This window comes from Anarrhichthys ocellatus, unplaced genomic scaffold, assembly GCF_004355925.1.
Source record: "Anarrhichthys ocellatus isolate YVR2014 unplaced genomic scaffold, GSC_Weel_1.0 scaffold16, whole genome shotgun sequence".
In the NCBI taxonomy this organism is placed as follows: domain Eukaryota; kingdom Metazoa; phylum Chordata; class Actinopteri; order Perciformes; family Anarhichadidae; genus Anarrhichthys; species Anarrhichthys ocellatus.
This window is the reverse complement of record NW_022280046.1, coordinates 9,003,102-9,024,110: the sequence shown is the minus strand read 5'-3', so window position 1 is coordinate 9,024,110 and position 21,009 is coordinate 9,003,102. Positions and strand designations below refer to the sequence as shown.

General features: G+C 43.1%; 1 protein-coding gene across 4 annotated transcripts in view; it reads left to right on the top strand.

Annotated features, from left to right (window-relative positions):
- Nucleotides 1-20,193, top strand: part of shroom3 (shroom family member 3) — a 69,537-nt gene extending 49,344 nt beyond the window's left edge. For 2 of the 4 annotated variants that reach the window (XM_031855437.1, XM_031855440.1), the window contains 16 exons: nucleotides 326-758; nucleotides 1,012-1,145; nucleotides 1,435-1,584; nucleotides 3,262-3,737; nucleotides 4,891-5,118; nucleotides 5,352-5,562; nucleotides 5,974-6,268; nucleotides 8,950-9,008; nucleotides 10,831-10,922; nucleotides 11,284-12,022; nucleotides 12,140-12,401; nucleotides 13,003-13,148; nucleotides 15,110-15,191; nucleotides 15,320-15,485; nucleotides 15,591-15,712; nucleotides 17,257-20,193. In XM_031855437.1, coding sequence (XP_031711297.1) covers nucleotides 326-758; nucleotides 1,012-1,145; nucleotides 1,435-1,584; nucleotides 3,262-3,737; nucleotides 4,891-5,118; nucleotides 5,352-5,562; nucleotides 5,974-6,268; nucleotides 8,950-9,008; nucleotides 10,831-10,922; nucleotides 11,284-12,022; nucleotides 12,140-12,401; nucleotides 13,003-13,148; nucleotides 15,110-15,191; nucleotides 15,320-15,485; nucleotides 15,591-15,712; nucleotides 17,257-17,649 — 3,988 coding nt within the window. In that variant the 3' untranslated portion in view covers nucleotides 17,650-20,193. The remainder of the gene's footprint in view (nucleotides 1-325; nucleotides 759-1,011; nucleotides 1,146-1,434; nucleotides 1,585-3,261; nucleotides 3,738-4,890; nucleotides 5,119-5,351; nucleotides 5,563-5,973; nucleotides 6,269-8,949; nucleotides 9,009-10,830; nucleotides 10,923-11,283; nucleotides 12,023-12,139; nucleotides 12,402-13,002; nucleotides 13,149-15,109; nucleotides 15,192-15,319; nucleotides 15,486-15,590; nucleotides 15,713-17,256) is intronic. The other 2 variants (XM_031855439.1, XM_031855438.1) reach the window with 2 other exon arrangements.
- Nucleotides 20,194-21,009: the final 816 nt, after the last annotated feature.

The window sequence follows — 21,009 nt, the reverse complement described above, 5'->3', positions numbered from 1 at the left end:
GCCTTTCACCAGAAAATGCTGAGACTGGTCAACCTTTCGCTATTAGATGATAGCCAATTAATTTGAAACAACTGTAGAGGAGGTTAGTTTGACATTAGCATCACGCTGCTGGGCCCAGCAAACAGACACATCCACAACAACACAAACTCTATTTGGGCAGAAAATAAATTTCCATATGTAATAGCAGCTTCCTGACAGTGAATGATTGGTTAGTTCATACAATGGTTGGATGTATTGTATGTATCAGGAGAAGTCTGTTGATGGCATTGATGATTTTCCCTCCTTTACTTACTAAATGTCCTCCATTTTCTCCCCCTCCATTCAGATCAATGGACCAGACCAGCATTCATTCAGAACCAATGGCATCCTCCAGGCTCCCCCAGGGACAAGTACCTCCTACCCAGTTACCCGTTCACCCTCAGCCTCAGGCTCTGTATTCCTCCGCCTCCCAGCCTCATCCCCGTCACCTCAGTGACTCAGCAGCTCTGCAGTACCAGCACTGGGACCACAGAGAGCGGGACAAAGACAGAGAACACCCACTGACCCGTCTGGAGATCGCCCTTGCTGAGGTTCAGCGATGCGCCAGCCCCAACAGTGTCATCTCTACCAGTAGCCATGGCAACAGCAGCTTTGGCGATGGCAGCCAGGGACCTGTCCGCACCCTCTCTGTCCTGGAGAAGGTCAGTTGTTTCGAGCGTCGGGAGCGCACCGGAAAGCAGCGCAGTCACACCACTATCAAGGCACCAGACAAAGTGAGGGTAACTGAAACCAAACTTTGTTTGGGGTCACCATGTTTTTTTGATGATTCAACTGAGAAGCAAATAATAAACTGTCAGTAATTTGTATTGTGCGTAATAAGCACCACTCAAAAGGAAAATGAGTTTGTATGGATTTTTTGACTCACTACACAAGATTTGCCTCATCCCAAATTTGCCTCCTAAATTTGAAAGTCTTGAGCCTTGTTGGCTGTGATCCCACTTCACTGCTTTATTTTTTCTGATTTTGAATCAGATGACTGAGAAAGGCCGCAGCTCCCCCTGTGGAGCAGATGACCTCAGAAACATGCTGGAGAGAAGCAATAGCAGGACCAAAGCCCACAGGACCATGAGCTACAGAGGAGGCAGCCGGGAACACATGAAATACAGGTAGAAGGGTTGTGGGTAATTGATAAAACTTTAATTTCTCCAGAAATGTTGGTATGATACAAACTGTATTTATCACAATTCCAGCCTATATGGCCACATTTTATTTGTATCCACCTTTTTTGTGTTCCAAATTGTTTTACAGCAGCAAAAACATGCATTAAATATTTATCTTGTGTTTTGCAACATTTTGTGTCTGAAGTCCTTTCAGATTAGCTATAGTCAGATTGGGTCACGTTAAATGGACTAAACTCCTTGTCAAAAGGCAGTTAAATTTCTGTGTGGTGTTTAGGACCCCAGCAGATCCCAGTTCTGCTCTCCAGAGGAGCCGTAGCACTTTCAATCTGGACGAATCCAGGGAGGGTGAAAGCAGGAAAGACTTTCCCCAGATACAGGACATCCAAGAGATGTTGGGCTCCATGCAGGACACGTCCCTCAACAGGTCAGTCTTCCCATAGATCAGAGTCCTTCTGCAAGTCAGCGTCCTCAAACAGGTCAGTGTCCTCCAACAGGTCAGGGCGCTTCCACAGGTCAGAGTCATCAACAGTTCAGATTCTTTTAACCGGTCCGAGTCATCAAATAGGTCCGAGTTCTGCAGTTCACAGTCCACCAACAGGTCGGAATCCTTGCATAGGTCTCCAAACAGGTCCGATTACTCCAGGTCAGAGTACTTCAGCATGTCAGAGTCCTCCAACAGGTCAGAGTCCTCCAACAGGTTAGAGTCCCTCCACAGGTCAGAGTCTTCAAACCGGTCAGAGTCCTCCAGGTCCAACAAGTCACAGTTCTTAAGCAGGTCAGAGTTCTTCAGCAGGCCAGAGTACTTCCACAGGTCGGAGTGTTTAAACAGCCCAGACTCCCCTAGCTCAGGGCCCTTTCACAGGTCATAGTCTTCAAACAAGTCAGAGTCCTCCAGGTCACATTCCTTCCACAGGTCAAAGTACGAGGTCACAGTTCTTCAGCAGGTAGAAGTTATTTAGCAGGTCAGAGTCTTCTAACAGGTCAGATTCCTCCAACAAGTCAGAGTCTTTCAACAGGTCAGAGTCCTTCGACAGATCAGCGTCCTTCAACAGGTCAGAGTCCTCCAACAGATCAGAGTCTTTCAACAGGTTAGGCTACATCCACGCTAATACGTTTCCGTTTAAAACCAGGGTTTTAAAACAAAAACGATCTCCATCCACACGGGCATTTCAGCATTGTTTACGAAATGATTTCCGTCTATACTAGCAAGCCTGAAAACGAATCTCACATGATTATTCACGTACACTGGGCATGCGGGTGCCGGTATAAACAGGAAGTAGATTGGTTGCTTCGTTACAGAAAATACGACAGAGTATTATCGTAGTCTTTAATAATGGAAGGTAGTGCTTGATACTTAAGATCTTCCTCTATAATCTTCTATTAAGACAAATTTAGTGGAAAGTTTCAGAAGTTTTATTTTTCAAACTTAGTTACAGCGCTGCAGATCTTTCTCTCACACACACATCAAATTAGCTTAAAATTGAACACTTTCAAATCAAAGTTTACTAGATTATGGGTCAATAAATTTGGTGAACACGTCTCTCACTCGTTTCCTCGGTTTCGTTGTTGTCTGTCACACTCGTAGCTCTGCTGGTGGCTGAAGTCCCTGTCATACTGGAGAGCATTTATGCTTTTGTTTGTTTACAATTTCTGTGTAGACTTCACAATAGTTGTGCAGAACAAAATAAGCATTAATAAGAATGTTGAATTAACCACTGGTAGTCGATCGTTATTCACAGCTGTTTTTTTTTTCCTTTGGAAATGGGTCACGTGATAGGGGCATGACGAATCAGGAAAGGACGTGACTGCTAAGACCCAATCAAGTAGCGAATGCGGGTGTCTACGTCATCGTTTTAAAGCTTATGTGGTTATGCCGTCCACACTAAGTGGTAAACCTGGAGTTTTCAAACTTATCCGTCTTCGGGAGCATTTGTAAACGTATCCGTTTTCGGTGCTCTAAAACTCCGGCCTAGTGTGAATGCTCAGTGTAAACATAGAAAAAGATATGCTTTTTAAAATGGAAACATAATAATGTGGACATGGCCTCAGTGTCTTGAGTTTCTCTGAGCCACCTTGACAATGGAAACTTGTCTCTTACCAGATCTTACAGGGACTCTTTGAAAGACGCCCAGTCCAAGGTCCTGCGGTCCACCTCCTTCAGAAGGAGAGATGTCAGCTCCTCAATCAGCTCTTCGCCTCCTGCAGCTCCTTCTCCCTTCTCCTCCTCCAGCAGCCCCCATACTCCACCTGTCACGGCCAAGCACCAGTCCTTGGAGAAAAAAGGCCCAAAAACCATGCCCAAACCACAGGGCATTGTTATCACGCCACAGTCGCTGCCACCGGTCACTTCCCTTCACACCCCGAAGGAGCGTCACGTGGTCAGCCCGGAGACTCGAGGCCCGAGCCCACCAGCCCTCCCTACTGTCCCACCAGTTGGACCTGCTGCTCTGATGCGGATCTGTGGCCGCAAGCGTCTGACAGGTGACCAGAAGAAGCGATCATACTCAGAGCCAGAGAACATGAACGAGGTCGGAGTTACAGATGCAGAGACTGCTGCCCTCTTCAGGCGTGGAGGAGGTAAATACACTTTAGACAATGCAGTTCTAAAAACACCTGTAGCCCGAGACACCTCACCTTGCAAGTCAATATTGCAAATGTCACAATGAAGCACTAATCAAAAGTACTTGGGTCGTATGGCACATTTCGAAGACACAACTAAATAAAACAATCGAATTAGTCTTGACATGTAATAATAACTGAATTATTTTGTGGAAAATGGCTAACTAACCTAAAACCCAGCTCATTAATTATGTGGGATAAATGTGTAGACAGGCATAGAGATACATCTGTTGTTCTGTTAGCCACTTAGCTAGCTGTTGTCTTTTTTCACATCTTAGTTTAATGGCATTACCCCATTTCAATTAAGTTTATCTAAATGAAAGTGAAAAGGGGCAGCTAGTCCCAAAAAAACATCTTAACGAGTTTGACAGGTTTTTAGCACGAAAAGGACTCCAGCTAGCTCCAGCTAGCTTGCTGCTAATGTTGAGCAGAATATGCCTTATAGAATGAATTTAGCAAAATACAGGCGGAGCAAACTTTGCTGGTTAAGAAGTAATTACTGGATGACAGTGAATCATTTAATTTGTTTACAGAAATTACTTTGAAAGGCTGACTTTGCTCCAGAGTTGATATCAGCAGGAGGCTAGCTGTAGCGGTAGCTTTATGCTCACTACAGCTAAGTTTTGGGAGAATAAGGCTGAAGTATTAAAAAATGTTAAGTAGCAAAGCTAGCATCACATTCTAAGAAATATTTCTTTAGTCTCCCCATACTTTGATCTAATACTTTCGGATTCAAATCAAAACGTTTGCCAGTGTTTGATTTATGAAAAGTTCTTGTATGACTGCTTTATGTTGACAACATTAAACATTGATGCATTTGAGAAGCTTATATTTTAAACAAAAAAATTGTATCGTAGAAAAACTATTGTTTTGGTATTGGTACAGAATCTGGGGTTTACTTCTGGCAACGGTATTGGAACTGTTGCAAAGACATCCCAGCCTTAAGGAGAACCAATGCTTTTTTAATATATTTGACTGGAAGCTTTTTCCTCTTCCACGTTGTGGAATGACAATATTGTGACCGTTGTGTATCTGTTATGGCACATCACAAACATCTAGATTCTGTGTGTGGCTGACCAAGGGCTTTGACCCTGATCTCCCTGTCTATCAGAGACCAGCGTGGCAGACCGGCGGAAGATGTTTGAGCTTGTGGCAAGTCGTTTCGGGGGCGGGGCTCTGCAAAGCGCTACGTCAAGGCCCGACTTGCGTCAGCTTCAGCACGATGCTCTGGCTGAATACATGGAGAGGAAGAGAAGCGTGAAAAGAGACAAGGGAGGGCAGAGGAGTGGACTGAGGCCCCGTAGTGCATATCTACAGCCTGAAGACAGCAACTATACAGGTGGGTGGAAGAAGGGAAGAAAAGGGATGAGGGGTGACCATTTGATGGGTGGATGATGGATAAATGGGTATATAGGTAAATAGAATATTTAAGTGATAAACAAAGTGAAACAAATAGATTAATCACGTCCTTCCCTTTTTCTTCTCTCTTCCTTTTTCTGTTTATCCCCTTCGTCTCTCTCTCTCTCTTTCCCCTCCTCTCCTTCCTCCTCTCTTTCCTTCTCTTCTCTCCAGTCTCCTCCTGTCACTCAGACACACTCAGCCTATCCTCCAGCTCCAGCCTGCTCTCCCTCCAGGACTCCGGTGCAGATCGAATCTTCTCCTTCGGCGAGAGGCGTCTCTGCTCCACCATCCCTCCTGGAGCTGACCAGCGGAGCCTCCAGTCCAACCTCTTCTACCCGGGCACGGTGACCATTCCAAGGGCTCCGGCTCACCAGCCTCCTGGGTAACCAAAACCAGACTACAGCTGCATCTAACACAGATTTTTGTGTGGCTTTAGGGATGGCAATTTTGGTCGGTCAGTCGGTCGCTCCAGCACTTTTGTCCAGACCAATATATATATATATATATATATATAAATATATATACGGTTTTCCATTCAAATTTGTACAAGCATTCATTGTCCCCAGAGGATGAAACCTAATGGTGACTTTGGTCACCAGCAGTTTAAAGTTTGCAGTTATCCAGTGACAAAACTCAACATTTAGTGACTATTCGATGGATTGTCATGAAATTTGGCACAGAAATTCACGCTCCCCTCAAGATGAATTTTAATACCTTACATTTATATTTGAATATGAAGTTGAATTATTACATTATTACAATTCAATAACTCCTTCTTTGTTTCTACTTCCAGTGATCCATCTCCTGAGCCCAAGGCCCAGATCCTCCAGGATATCAACCGTGAAGCAGGGCTCAGCAGAGAGAGTCAGTCCTCCAGCAGAGACCTGGGCCTGGACCCCCCACAGCTGGCCTCGGGGCCTCAACTCAACCTGGAACTGTCCATGCAGCTCAACGGGGCTCTGCAGAGGGCCGGGTCAGCTCGGATGTCGGCTTCCACTGAGGATCTCCTGGAGAGATCCGAGGAGAGACAAATGACTCCTCAACACCACCGCTCCCGCTCCTCCCCCACAGTAGAGAGACTGAGACAGGTAACACTGCACTCCTGCAAGGAGCTCACATTTTAGTTGATATTGTTGTAGCCCAAAATGACTGAATTTACTTTGGATTTTATGACACAGTTTGCTTTATTTAGTGTTATTGTTGTTGTTTCAAGTGAGGAGGAACAAAATAGATTATATAATCAAGAAATTAAATGATCAGAATTTGAAATGAGTTGGTTAATGTGAGTGGTTGGTGATAGATCCTGTTTTAGGTGGTACCTGGTAGTTTGTGCAGACAGTAACCTAGAACCTGGGTAAAAACATGTAATAACCCAAGATGGTGACTTTAACCTGCAGGATATATATATTGTATATATGTGTATTTATGTATATTATTTTAAAAGATAGACAATCAAAGACAAAAAAAAAATCCTCTTTACTTCTCATAACGCCAATATAAGAAATTATATTAGACATAACATTTTAAACAGACATTCACGGTTCTCTCTGATTACCATTTAGTTTGATGGCATTTTGCCGTTGAGGGACATTTGGCCCTGAGTCACACAGGAAATACCCAGAGTCCTCAAAGTTTCCTGTGAGGAGCCAGGGAGCCGGGGACGGCTGCTGGGCGCCGTCCGATGCGCACGATAGCAAAGATAACACACACATACATACATCTACACAGTCCTTAAAGGAGTGCGGTAAAGGATGAATTTGCCTTTTATCTTCGTCAGTGATCAGAGCAGGCGGTGTCACATAAACATCATTACACTTCAGTCAGACAAACAGACAGTCTGTCCTTTTACTTTAAACAGTAGATTTCACCACAGGGTCCTACAGTCCTGCTTTCACAGCACTGATATTTTTAAGTTGAGCAGCTGGAAGAGAATTTGAACTGCGTTAAATAAAAAAAAGCTCTTTTGCTGTATTTTAGCACACTTGGTTGATGTAATACTGTGTGTATTCTGTGATGGAGAGGGGCAGTGTGAAGTTGAGCTCCTTTTTAATAGGAAATGTTGAACTATATTTGATTACACAGACATGTTCAAGTTTGTGGTGGAGAGCTGAAACAGCTCTAACTCACTTCAGTGGTGAAGCAGCAGACTTGTCATAAGGTCTCTGGACAGACTTGTGATGATGCCGCGGTCTAGATCTGCTGCAACCACGAGAGGTCCATGAGCATACAGTCATCAATGAGCACAAAACATAGGCTGATCGTTCTAGTAGTACGCGAGATTAGCTGCGGACAGACAGATACATGCACACACACACAAACACACAATCGGCTGAACACATGATCTCCCCACGGAGATAACGTTAATAACAATGTAAACTGGTACTTGTTACTGTGCAATTCTACAAATTATAGATAGTAAAGTTTCCAACAATAAATGAATATTGGGGCATCTGATTCCCTGTTGCTTAAGACTCATCCCATATGACTGCAACATCCCCTGTTCGACTCCAGCCAGGGACCTTCAGTCCATGTCATCCCCCTACTTCTCACTGGATTTCCTGTCTGTATCTCTACTGTTACTTTCAAATAATGACAAAATTCTCCAAAGAATATCCCATGTTTACATGGATGTCTCTTAGCTTTACCTGTTGGTAAGATTCAAGCAATTCCGCAAAGGAAATTCCCCTGGAAGTCAACTGCTCACAACTTTATACAACTTTGACATTCTTGATACCACTCTACATGCGTTTTGGTTGAAGCCAATTGAGCTGACTTTCTAGCATAGACTCCAGGAAGTTACCACGCCCGGCCAACTAGTAGTTCCAGCCCGTAACTCCAAAGCATATTTGTTGTCATTATTTAGAAATGATCCCTCCCATTAATAAAGCATTACCATGATACCTATATTATTATAGCTTACAGGGGAGTAAATAAGGACAGATGATATTGTTGATTTGTGTGTCTCAGGTGCACTAAATTACTTTCATGATAACTTTCACATTGTTATATCAATATCAATGTGCGTTAAAGTTGTTGAAGTATTCAAATTGACGTGATAAAAAGTCAAATTCATCTTCATCTCATTGAGACAAATATAGTTGTGTAAAATGCTTAAAAAAGCAGACTGAACTTGTAGGATTGTGTGACAATCATAGACTGTATATAAGAAGAGGACGTAGTCATCAGGACGTCACCCATTGATTTGTGATCTGCTGTTTTTGAAGCCTCAAGTTCGGCATTTTGACCGTCGCCATCTTGTTTTTTTGCAACCAGTGAATGGAAATGATCATATTTGGAGTGCGGAGGAATGACATATATGTCTCTGGTAGCTGTAGCGACTTGTCAATCAGAAGTTAGACACGGCCTAAAGCATACTCTGCTTTATGGTCTGTTTGACTCTAAATGGACCATAGTTTACTAAATGAACATCATGCTGTATTGAAGAAGACATGAAACTAGATATTGAGACCATAAACTCATGTTTACAATGTTTACTGAGGTAATAAATCAAGAGAGAAGTAGAGTCATTTTCTCATAGACTTCTATACGATCAGACTTCTTTTTGCAACGGGAGGACTCGCCCCCTGCTGGCAATTAGAGAGAATGCAAGTTTAAGGCACTTCCACATTGGCTTCATGTTCCCGAACCGGAGGTTTCCGCCTGGTCACGATGAAAAAAGATTAGCTCAAACTGATACAGCATGAGGATAAACAGCAGCAGTGGAGCTCTCTTCCTAAAAGACTAAACTTTGTCTGTGCGTGTGTTGCAGGACTTCTCTCCAGGTGACGGCGTCTCTGACCCTGGTCGCAGCTCTCTGGCCGAGGACAGGTAAGTCACATCTCCGTTCAGACTCACGCGATCGTGTGTCGAAAACGGCTGTCGGTTCAAATCCCAGAGCAGGTTTTTTCCCCCGTGGGTTCTCACAGTCATTCATCTGTCCCATCAGTCGTCTCATTTATCATGTTTCTCAGTTCAGGTCAGAAAAATTAAATTTGCATATATATGACAAGTGGAAAATGTAGGTAGATGTTAGAACAAAAGACACCAAGACTAAACGCCTCTTCAGTAGAGGGGCATCATCGTTTCTCACAGATGTCAGTCTGATGATTCATTTGTGTCATTTTGTTTTAGAAAATGAAATGCAAATAATTAGAGCAAAATGTTTGTTTCCCGCTGAAGAACTGAGGGATCATGGGAATTCACATGCCGATATCTTTTATAGCTTTCTTCCATAATAGGCTGCTAACAGTCAGCCAGTGTGTGTGTGCGCTTTAGGCTCTTTGCCATTTTTAAACCAAATGTGGCCTTATGAGTCCATGTGCCCTGCTGCTGGCACCTCAGAGAGAGAGAGAGTAAGTAAGTAAGGAAAGAGAACAAGGAATGAGATGGAAAGAAGGGGATGAACAGGAGGAGGTAAAAGAGAAGGGGAAGGATGGAATTTAGGGAAGGATAGATGACGGGAGGTGGAGTAGGGAAGAAGACGGACTGAAATGGTAAAAATATGGAAGGGGAGGAGGTGAGAAGAGGGAGTGTAGGGAGAGGAAGGGAGGAGAAGAGGAAAGGAAATGAGGCAGGAAGTTAAAGAAGGAGAAATACATGGGAGAGGGAACGAAAATATGGGATCACAGAGGGAACGTAAGGATTGGGTGAAGAGAGAGAAAGTCTGAAATTGAATTCCAGGCAGCTTTGCAACAGAAGGAGGAAGGAGGGATCTTTTGGTATGAAAGGGAAGAAGATAGGAAGAGGAGAGGAGGGAGGAAGGTAAGAAAGGAGGCAAAGGAGTCAGGGGTTCAGATGTTATTAAAGAAAGAAGGAGAGAAGGCGTTCAGAGGAATGAAAGAGTTCAGTGGGAGGAGGAGAGAAAGGCAGGAGTGAGGTTGAGGAGCGAAGAAGAGGAGTCAAAGAAGGGAGGAACTGAGGAATTTCAGGAAGCAGAGAGAAGTCACTGGCACAGAGACAGAAAAACAAACAAAATACCGACTCCGGTCCACGGGGATTTATTCACTTAAAACTCTCAAAACTGTTTGCTCTCAAAACGTGAAGGTCAGATGTCGCTTCAGGAATTCTGTGTGCATGTTTACGCAGATCTCTCTGGTGTCTGAAATTATAACCAGGAACATGAATGCACCACTACTGGTTCCTGAGCACTGACCTGTAACAATCATTAGATCTCTGAACGATCTGAGACTGTAAAACAAGTATATGTACAATCTAAAACAGAACATATAGGAAGGCCCATTAAACAGTGTTTTAACTACAAATTACATGTACTTTATATTTTTGTTGTTAATTGTCCAAATCATCCATCAGTTTTTAATTTTTTCCCCCTTCTATGCAGGCAGTGTAAAGTCTTGCTTGTGTCAAAATCTAAAGGATCATCTTTTCCCAGAATTGCCTCCTCCTCCATAATCCACAAAGATTAAAAGCAATACTATTGGCATTATTAGTTTTCCTCAAATATCTTTCTCTGTGGCATTATTGTTTTGGATTTTATAATATTGTTAGATGTTGCTGTTTTTGTCTAAACTTGTCATAATTTAAGTAGTACTAATTCAATTAAATGTACTTCTCTCTGACACAGCCATAATTTATGTCTGTCTGACGTGTTCCTTCCTTTCTTTAATCCTTTCTTCAACTGTCTGTCTCTCAGACCTGCAGAAGTCGAGCTATCAGGTGGCCTCTTCTGTCCTCAATACTCCCAAAACAGTCGGAACACTGTCCAGCCTGCAGGACCTTCACAAGGTGAGCAAAATTTAAAAATTGTTGTGGTCTCCTCTTCGTTGAAAGGAAAGCATGTGCAGACAAGTTCACTTCAGCCAAGATTGTTTTCCTTATCTGGCTTTTTCATTTGATCTATCGTCATGTTTGGTATTATTTAACAGTTCCAAAGTGAAAAACGGAGTAGATTTACAACACAATTGTTTAATAATCGCATTAGGCCATACACAAAGGAAATACAGTTTGATGTTTAGTGTGGCATCACACTGTCATTATCTGGGATTGGTCTCAGGTCACTTGGCCTAGTTTACATTTTCTGGGACCCATGGAATCCTACTTTGGTTCTTTAACTCCTCTCTGACCCTTCCTTGTGTTCTGATCCTAGACCCAGGCCCCTCCCACACACCTGTCACTCGTAGGGAGAGACAGAGGAACAGCGAGCGCCCGCGGACCCACAGCACTTCCACCTTGGCGGCCTCTGTTGGCCTGCCCTGCCCCCTCTCCCCACCTGGGACCCAGGACAGAGGCAGCGCTGGGTGGCATGCTACCGAGAGGCTGAGCCAGGCCAACCTGGATGCCATCACCTTCCCAGGCACCCCGCAACCCGGCACAGGTGATGGTGATAACACCAACATTTCTGGCCACAATGAAACTCTGGTGACGGACAGACAGACAAGGCACAGTTTGAGTGACGGCAGCATATTAGAAGACACCGCAAAGGACACGTATCGAGGGAGAGCCTTCAGTTTAGAGATGATAGGAGGGTATTCTGCGGAAAACGACAAACAGGTTTTGCCAGCGACGCCAGCACATTTTCAGCGTGCATCCCCACCAAACAGGAAGGACAGCAGGTGCATCGCATCGTCTCCTCCCCCATCCTCCCATCCATCCATTCCCCAGCACCTGTCGTCTCTTCGGATCTCCGAGTCGAGTTTCATTGACCAGCAGCACCCGCTAGAATCCTCCATAGGAATATCGCAGGAGGACTATGACGAGGTCTTCCTCCATAATCCTCCGTCAACTCCTCCGCCAATCAAAGAGACAAACATATTGGAGGACTTCCCTCCTCCTCCTTCTCCTCCTCCTCCTCCCCTTGAAATGGAGCAGGAAGCTGCTGTGGGAAGGTTTGTTTTACACCTTTTTCATTTTTAAAATTGGAATATTAACATTTTGGACCTTTTCTGATTTTTCTACTGGCTCTTTCTCTTTTTCCATTTCTCTGTTCTCTTTGCTGTATTCAGTCCTAGCATGGAGGTGTCAAACACCTCCACCATTCCCAACAGGAAGTCATCCCTCCACTCCCCTCCAATGTCTCCTTCCTCCTATGTCTATCCTTCGCCTGTGCCCGTCCTCCTTCCTTCCATGAAGTCACAGCTCTCCACCATAGCCTCCATCACCACATCTACCACAACCGATGACACCCTAGGTCTTGAGTACCAGCCCCTACCCAAGAGGGAAAAGACATCTGAAGAGTTACGAGTGGAGGCACTGGCTCGGCAGCTGGTGGGTACCTTGTGTCAGTCGTTGATTTGAAAAAAGGTTGCTGTACCTAGTTCTAATTATACATTTGTCGTTGTGCCTAGTTCTGACTCTACCTTGATCAGTGTACTTAGTTATTACGCTTCCTTTGCCTTGGTACTTTCTTCTGAGACTATTTTTGTCTTTGTACAGAGTTTACACTATGTCTTAGTTGTTGTTCCAACTTCTGACTTTTTTGTTCTAATTCTGACTCTTTCATCACACTTTGTTCTTACTTTAATTTTGTTGTACCTAGTTCTGATTCTACATTTGTCACTGTACCTAGTCTTGACTCTACCTTTGTCGTTGTACATAGTCTTAACAGTACCTTTGTCGTTGTACCTAGTCCTGACTCCCAGCTTTGTCACTGTACCTAGTATTGACTCTGACTTTGTCATTGTAGCTAGTCTTAACACTACCTTTGTCATTGTACATAGTCTTAACAGTACCTTTGTCGTTGTACCTGGTTCTGACTCTACCTTTGTCGTTTAACCCAATTTCAACTATACCTTTGTTGTTGTAACCAGATCTGACTCCTACTTTGTTGTCAAACATACTTTGATTCTTCCTTTTTCATTGTATCCAGCTGTTGCAGGACAGTTCTCTGGTGCCCCTACTGGAAACCTGGGGGAGTAAATCCACTGTCGAGCTTATGGAGGAGATCTTTCCGAACAGCAGATTGGTTGGACAACCACCATGGCAACATAGGGGCAGTAGCCGATTTGATTACAGGTAATTCTGTCATGTTTCATCTCTGAATATTCTTAAACATTTTCAGTGATATTTTAAATATGCTAAGATACTGAGATTTAGAATAAACAAAACACTCCTCTTTTGTATATATATTCTAATTTATTTCCCTGCAAACATTGACGTCAAATAAGGAGTTATTTTCAATGAAATACTCTTTGCGCTCCTGGTTTTAACAGTGCTGGTTTGTTTGTGATGTGGACGTAAAGACGAATTTCCCAACTTCACTCAAAATCTCTGAAAATTACTACTGCAGTCATTCCCTTCCCCTAATTAGTAAAAACAACAGGGGAATGCAGGATAGTGGATTTACAGATGATGAATTACAACAAGAGAATGCACATCACAGACTGAACGCTGTAGGAGGATCAAACTGGATTTCCTGAAGTGTTTTATGTAACACAAGGATAAAGACCTTCATGTTGAGTGTGTCCAAAATTGCAGAAAGTGACCGAAGGATAAGATAAATGGTTGGGGAAAAAGACTTCCTGTAAACCAACATTTGTCATTCTTGTTGTGTTTGCTGACAGTCTCCTTCTCCTATCTGCTGCTGACACAGAGAAGAAACATCACAAACCTCTGCTGTCCCTGCACATTGTGGCCTTTGAAGTCAGCAACATCTTGAATGTGTTTTGGTGTGTTGGTGAACATGATGTTCAGAGAAGGAATGTCACAAAGGCGTGCAATCATCAATTTAGTGGCATCATTTCTCTGTTATATATGGTGCCGTCCAGTCGGTTGTTTTTGCTTTGACCCTTGACCTTGGTTAAACACATTCTGCAGTACGGCTTTTTGTATTGTTGCCTCCATGTGCGAGTTGGATGCAGTTGGAACAAATGTTTTCTTTTGTTACTGTTGTCTGAAGACGAGTGTCACGCTCAGTGTATTTCCAGAAACTAAAATCAATCACATTATGCTTTTGGTTCAGAAAATATAATCAGACATGGAGATGACAAAGCAAAATATATTTAGCCACCAATCACATAGGTGATACGTTAAGTTTAACGTTGGCTGAAGGAAGGTGATGTCCCCATTCTTAACCAACCAAGGGAACAGTCGTCAATGAACAGACCACCTGATGTGTTTGAAGTGCTGGCAGTCTGGAACCAGTCTAGAGTGATCATGTCAAAATATGATTTCCTGTTGACTGAGTGTTGAGGTTAGACTGTGTTGGCGTTGTCGGCCAGGACAGGAGAGACCAGACAAACCTGATCGATGTTTCTCAACAGAAGAGTGGGGAGAGATTGTCCAACCACAGTGACGAATGAATCAGAGTAGAACTGTGGATTCATAAAAAACAGCACTGGTCTTAGTGGTGATAAAAAAAGCATCTGCTAAAATGACTGACTGTAATGTAATGTAAGGCCCACTGGTTAAAGGCTTTAAACGTCTACGTGATTAAAAAAGGCTGACGTCTCTGTACAGAGGACAGATGTCTTACAATAGCGTATGACTGTTTGTTCTTTCTCTCAATTCCATACTGACCCGATACATATCAGTGTGACAGGTGGAGATATGGCTTCCTGCAGGCTAAACAGCTAAACAATGCTGACATCTAGCTGCCAGAGTTGGTATAACAGGATGTACTTACTGAACCTGTGAACTCATTGTATGAAAGTAGTCAAACTCTAAACAATATTTAACAGAAAATCGCGTAAAACACTGTCAATGTGTCACACATGAAATGACAGGATAAAACAGCAACATACCTTATTTCTATCGTAGTCATTTCATTACATTTTGAGCATTTCTTTTTCTCCCTTTTGCTTGGATTCTGTTGCTCCTTTTCTGTGAATTTGTTTGTGTTTCTCACTGTAATTTACTTTTTTCTGTTTTCATTGTGCCAGTTATCTCACCCTTCTTCTGAAACACAAGAATGACAGATCGTGAGGAAATGCCATCAGAAATCTGTAGGGTTTTAAATCATGTTGTTCCCTTCCAAGGATCCAAGATGGCGTCTGTGATCCTGGTCAGAGCACAGCGACGGATCTGCATGAGGAAGAGAAAGACCTCAGCACCAGGAAGGTAAAAAAGGGATTCCTTATTAAAGTCTTTCGATCATTATTATTATTATTATTATATTATTCATAATAATAATAATTTAGTTGTAACGTAAACCTTAAAAAAATCTCCCTTCTCACCCTGTTTGCCAGGTGGAGCTGTGTGAGGCTCTGAGGCGCAGCGTGGCGGCTCTGCGGCAGGAGAAGGAGGCGCTGTGCGAGGAGCAGCGATGTCACCAGGCGCTGGGGGCCAGCATCGAAACACTGCTGCAGGAACGCCTGAAGACCAACGAGAGGGACAAGTACAGCGTGTTCATCGGTACGACATTCATTCGTACTTAGAGGCCATGGCTCCCATGGGGCTTTGGATGATGTTGCTGCAGCATAGACAGAAACTGAGACGTTGACCTGCTTGTGTTTGCAGGAGACCTGGAGAGGATCGTGAACCTGCTGCTGTCGCTCTGCAGCCGGCTGTCGAGGATCGACAGATCCCTGCTGGCTCTGGAGAGAGGGGAGCTGACGCAGGAGGACACAGCAGGCGAGAGGGTGAGACAGGTTTCCCTGTTACCCATGGGCCTGTTTACCTGCCCATCCAGCTGTAGCTGGGTTTAAGGTCCCCTGTGACCCCATGCAAATCTGCCATGTCTGTAAAATATGAAATATTCTAGGTATTATAAATACTCACCACAAAGTCCCAATAAGGGTTCACTAAATATAGAGGTCTTGGTTTAGTCACGTATATGACTCCCATGTTATTATTTGGAGCTCCAAGAGCATTTTAGAGGTTTAGCTAGATACTCATGTAACATGGAGGACGACACAGATAGAACAATGTTAAATCAATGACAAGATGAGATGAGTCTTACTGTCTCTGTAATGTTAACTCTTTATTTATCTGTGTCACTCTCAAACTGACATGATCAATTCATTCTTTCTATGTCAACATGCTAACAATCAACATGTTCCTTTTAGCATCTTTCCATGTGTATGTGGTTACATACTAACATTAGTCATCTTAGTGTAACATGTTAAGATTAAGTTTGTTGACATGTTATCCTGCTGTCGGCACTCAGCTCAGGAATTTCGTCATTGGGGTTCATCCACTGAGGAACATGTCTGTGCATTTTTCCCAGCACATATTGAGCCAACATGCACAGCATCAGGACCCTGAAACTGAAGCAGCTAATTGGAATTTAACCATCATTCATTTACCTGTGCCAGGTGGCAACCTCACATTCTGAAAAATGAAGCCAATGCGGAAGTGCCTCAAACTTCCGTGACTCCTCTGATTGCAAAAAGAAGTCTGATTGTATAGAAGTCTATGAGAAAATGACTCTACTTCTCTCTTGATTTATTACCTCAGTAAACATTGTAAACATGAGTCCATTTAGAGTCAAACAGACCATAAAGCAGAGTATGCTTTAGGGTGTGTCTAACTTCTGATTGACAAGTCGCTACAGCTACCAGAGACATATATGTCATTCCTCCGCAGTCCAAATATGGTCATTTCCATTCACTGGTTGCAAAAAACAAGATGGCGACGGTCAAAATGCCGAACTCGAGGCTTCAAAAACAGCAGATCACAAATCAATGGGTGACGTCCTGATGACTACGTCCTCTTCTTATATACAGTCTATGATTGTCACACAATTAGTAAATGATGGTCCATTTAAAGTCAAAAACAGGGTATGCTTTAGGGCGGGGCTACCTTGTGATTGACAGGTATATGAGTCTCTATGTCACTCCTCTACAGTCCAAATATGGTCACTTCCATTCACTGATTGCAAATATCCAAGATGGCGATGGCCAAAAAAACCAAACAAAACCAATGATGTCACATCGACTATGTTCACTACTTTTCCAACTGTGCATGTCAAAATGTCCACAGTAGAAACGCCTGTTTAGTGCAAATCCATCCAGTAAGTGGACCACGGTGACTTCCATTCAGAAATTTAGATCCACACTGCGATGTTTGAATTTTCCGTTTGTGCTCCATTTAGATGTTGACATGCACAGCTTAAAGTATCAGTGAAGTGATAAACAAGATTGTTTTGAAGCTGACACGCATTTTGTCTTCTCCTCCCGCTCAGGAGTCCCTCCTTCACAAACGTTCTCTGCTCCTCGGACAAACCGAAGACGCCCGGGAGCTGAAGGAGAACCTGGACCGGCGACAGCGCGTGGTCCACACCATCCTGTCCAGCTACCTTGCCGAGCCGCAGCTCCTGGACTACCGGCGCTTCGTCAGCACTAAACCCTCCCTGTTGATCCGCCAGCGGCGCATCGACGACTTCATACGGCAGGGGGAGGAGCAGCTAGCGCGTCTGGCCGAGAGCCTGCCACAGGAGCTGGCGGAGGCCCGCGGTTGGTCGAGAGGCTGTCCGTTCTCCTCATCAAGCCCCGCCCAGAGCCCTTCGCTTCTTCCGCCCTCTGTGATTCCAGGCCCCGCCCACTTTGTCAAGTCCACCACTGTGACGTCAATGTGATGTCACGGACAGGTTGCGATTGCGAGTGGCAGCGAAGGACGGGAAAGACAAGACAATTGGCTCCCTAAAAGCTCGAGTGATGCTCTAAACTGAAGGAGCTTTACGTGGAGGAGGAGCCTGAAACTGGCTCCGTTCACACTGAAACAACTATGCAGACTTCACATAATGTGCCTCATTGTATTCACACGTGTACTGCACGTTACACCTCATTTGAACCTGTGCTTAGTGGACTAAACCGACTGCTGCCAACATTTCTAATGACCTTCTGCTCTGAATGGTGATTTTTAAGGGCCATCGGTGGTTTTCAGGTCGTAAGTTCATCGTCGAATACTACAAAAAGACAATTCCAGTGTTATGGATACTTTTCTGCAGTTTTCCACCTTATACTTAATTTCTGTTTGCTCTCAATATCTAAATATCCCTCTCAGTAAAGACAAAAGCGGCGATTTAAAGCTGTAAATGTAAATTTCAGCTTTAATTTTTGCTCCATTTTCCAGATAGATTGGAAAGCCAGAGGTCCTCGATGTTCTCAGCTCCGGACGAGTTTAATAATACTGAGCACAATCCTGGTGCAGACAGGTTAGACAGCAGGTCCAATTAAAAGTCAAAGGATAGATTTTTCTTTTCCCGATCACTCTGGAGTTGTCCTTTAGCAACCCCGACGGTGCCTTCAGGAACCTCTAACATTCAGACGTTCTTCCAGAAACTCTTTATTTCTCATGACAAGACGAAGGGAGCAGGTGTATTAAACCTCCCAAAGACAAAATACTACGTCCTCTTTCGAATAAGATATTATCTTGTCAAACTCTTTAGAGATTTTCACTAGACCAGCTCAGCTTTCACACATGTTAAAAACGTAATAAATCAACACCAAAATTGCAGGGACGCCGTTTCTAATTTACGACTACAAAAATAATCAAAACTCTCAGAATGTGAGCGATGGATCCTGAAGAAGTCACATGATACTGTAACACTACTACTGTCACTACTGTCTGTCTGCAGCTCGTAGCACTTTTGTTTTTACTGTAGCAGCTTGACTTCTGTTTGCTGCAGAATTTACACTGAATGATCAACATAGCTCTACTTGTCATGGGATGTCAAAAAAACAATGGAGAAGTTTAGATTCCAAAGATTTTTGTCACAGGATGAATCGTTTGCAGACATCAACTTGGTTTTGATTTTGAATTTGAGGTTTTGTTTGTTCCAAAAATCAATTATTCTTTTTTCCCTTTATTTCAAGTTTATTTTACAACCGCAACCATTACCTTCACCTACGAATAATCTCTCAGTTAGTTTTGGGTTAGCAGGCAGATATTACCTCCAAAAAAGTGAATAGCAAACACCCCGATATACTGTACCAACAGATATTTAATTTATTATGACATGAAACACAGAAAGAAAATGAAGACAACTAAGCAATCGTTGACGTTGCTGATGAACGTGCTGTCAATCACTGGGTTCATTAAACTGACTAGTTATGTCATTATGGTTAAACGCCCCACACAGTTTGGGATTCAGATCAAGTTTTCCAGGTTCCAATAAACATACAGCTTCCCAGTAACAAGCTGCCTCACACCTTTTTCTGATCACATTTTAATTTGATTTCATTCGTCCTCCTCTGTCAGATAAAACAGTGGTTGGTTCTTTAGTCTTCTGAGGAAGTCATTGTACTGCACTTCCATAAAGCTGGGGGGGGGGCTTTAGAATAACATTGATTCAAATCGAAGCAGCGGAGGCGGAAAGTTTCATGACACAGGCTTTCTGTTCTACATTTCAAAGCCAATCAGTGATGACCCTGATGACATCATTGACATGGTTATATTCCCAGGCTTCTCCTCCTTCTTCTCCACAGTAGATATTATGCACCGGTTTCCACAGACTCATGATGAGTAAGCTAATCTTTAGGTGTAAAATGAGTTGATTGCCCCTTTAATCTTATTAAACTTTCCACTTAGTGGATTATTAATTGCTGGAATCAGAACATATTTTTTACTGTGGTCCTGAAAAGTTAGAAATAACTAAGAAATAGTTTTGCTGGTGAACCCAAAATCATAAATGTTGCAAATTTGTACTGAGACCAGGTGATGTATGTATGCAAAGGATAATGTTCTATCGCTCATCACAATAATTATGTTCAAGTTGTTTTGAAGTCAGATTGCTTTGCATTGTCTACCTTCAATTGTGAGAACACTGTCCTCTCTGGGCTCCCGTAGTTTTTCTCAGAACACGTTGTCCCACTCCTCCGTCTGCCAGTGATGATCAGGTACACACTGGAGCCAGTTTATGCTATGTAGCAGGTGCCATTTGGCTTCCCTTCTGTTCAGTTAATCCGGGGAGCATCAATATTTATTGTTTAACAGCAGCATCAGTGTGTGGAATCTAAGATACACAGAGGGTTTATACGTAGTTTAAGTACTGACCCGTTTCATTCTACACCGACAGTACACATTTCTTTTCACTGTTTTAGTCTCTAGAGCACCTTTTGAATATTCTCCGTGTGCCATACTCTCTGAACACGACAGCACACAGTGCACTTCATGTCCTCATCCATAACCCACGTCATGCAGTCCATTATGGTTCGTTGTTGTCACTCAGAGGCACAACACAATATCTCAAGACATTTTATCCTTGAATGAAATTCAATGTTCGCTTTCTGAAAGAGGGACAATTAAATAGGAAACAGCTCCATTGTTTTTTGCAAAAATAAATGTATTTTGTAAATTAACTTCGTGTCTCCTTCAAGTTGTGTTGCACACACACAAACAGAATTTGATTAATATATCTACTATGACTCCATTCATGGGATTAAACATGCAAGTGTTGGATATTGTGCGTAGTCTGAACTATAGCAAAGAAGCTATAATCAATATTCTAATATTGATAATGTCTCAAATGGCATTCTGTCATGTGAAAGCGGTCGCTCGTGGTGAGTTTAAAGTGTCTTTCTGCTCACGGTTTGGATTTTCTGGACCTGCACCTTTACTGTTCTGCTTCACTCTCACTGCTCTCATAGCCATGTTTCTGGCTGCATTCTGTTTTCAGTGGAAAAAGCTCAAATGACCAACTGCACACCACCTGCTCATCAGTAAACGGCAGACAGAGATGAGGAGAAGATGACGGACATGTTGGACTCTGATTCATCACGGTCAACATATCAAATGAAATGGTGCTAATACACCAGTGTTGTGTTTACAGCTGGTTTCATCTGCTCCCTCTGTGCAGTGTGAAGTGACAATTATAGCAAAAAAAGCATTGTCAGATAACAAAACACTCTAAATCAATTATTTGTATCATATTGTAAAAGATTTCCAAACTCGGCGTTCAGATGAAACACGAAACATGGAAGAAGATGGATTACAT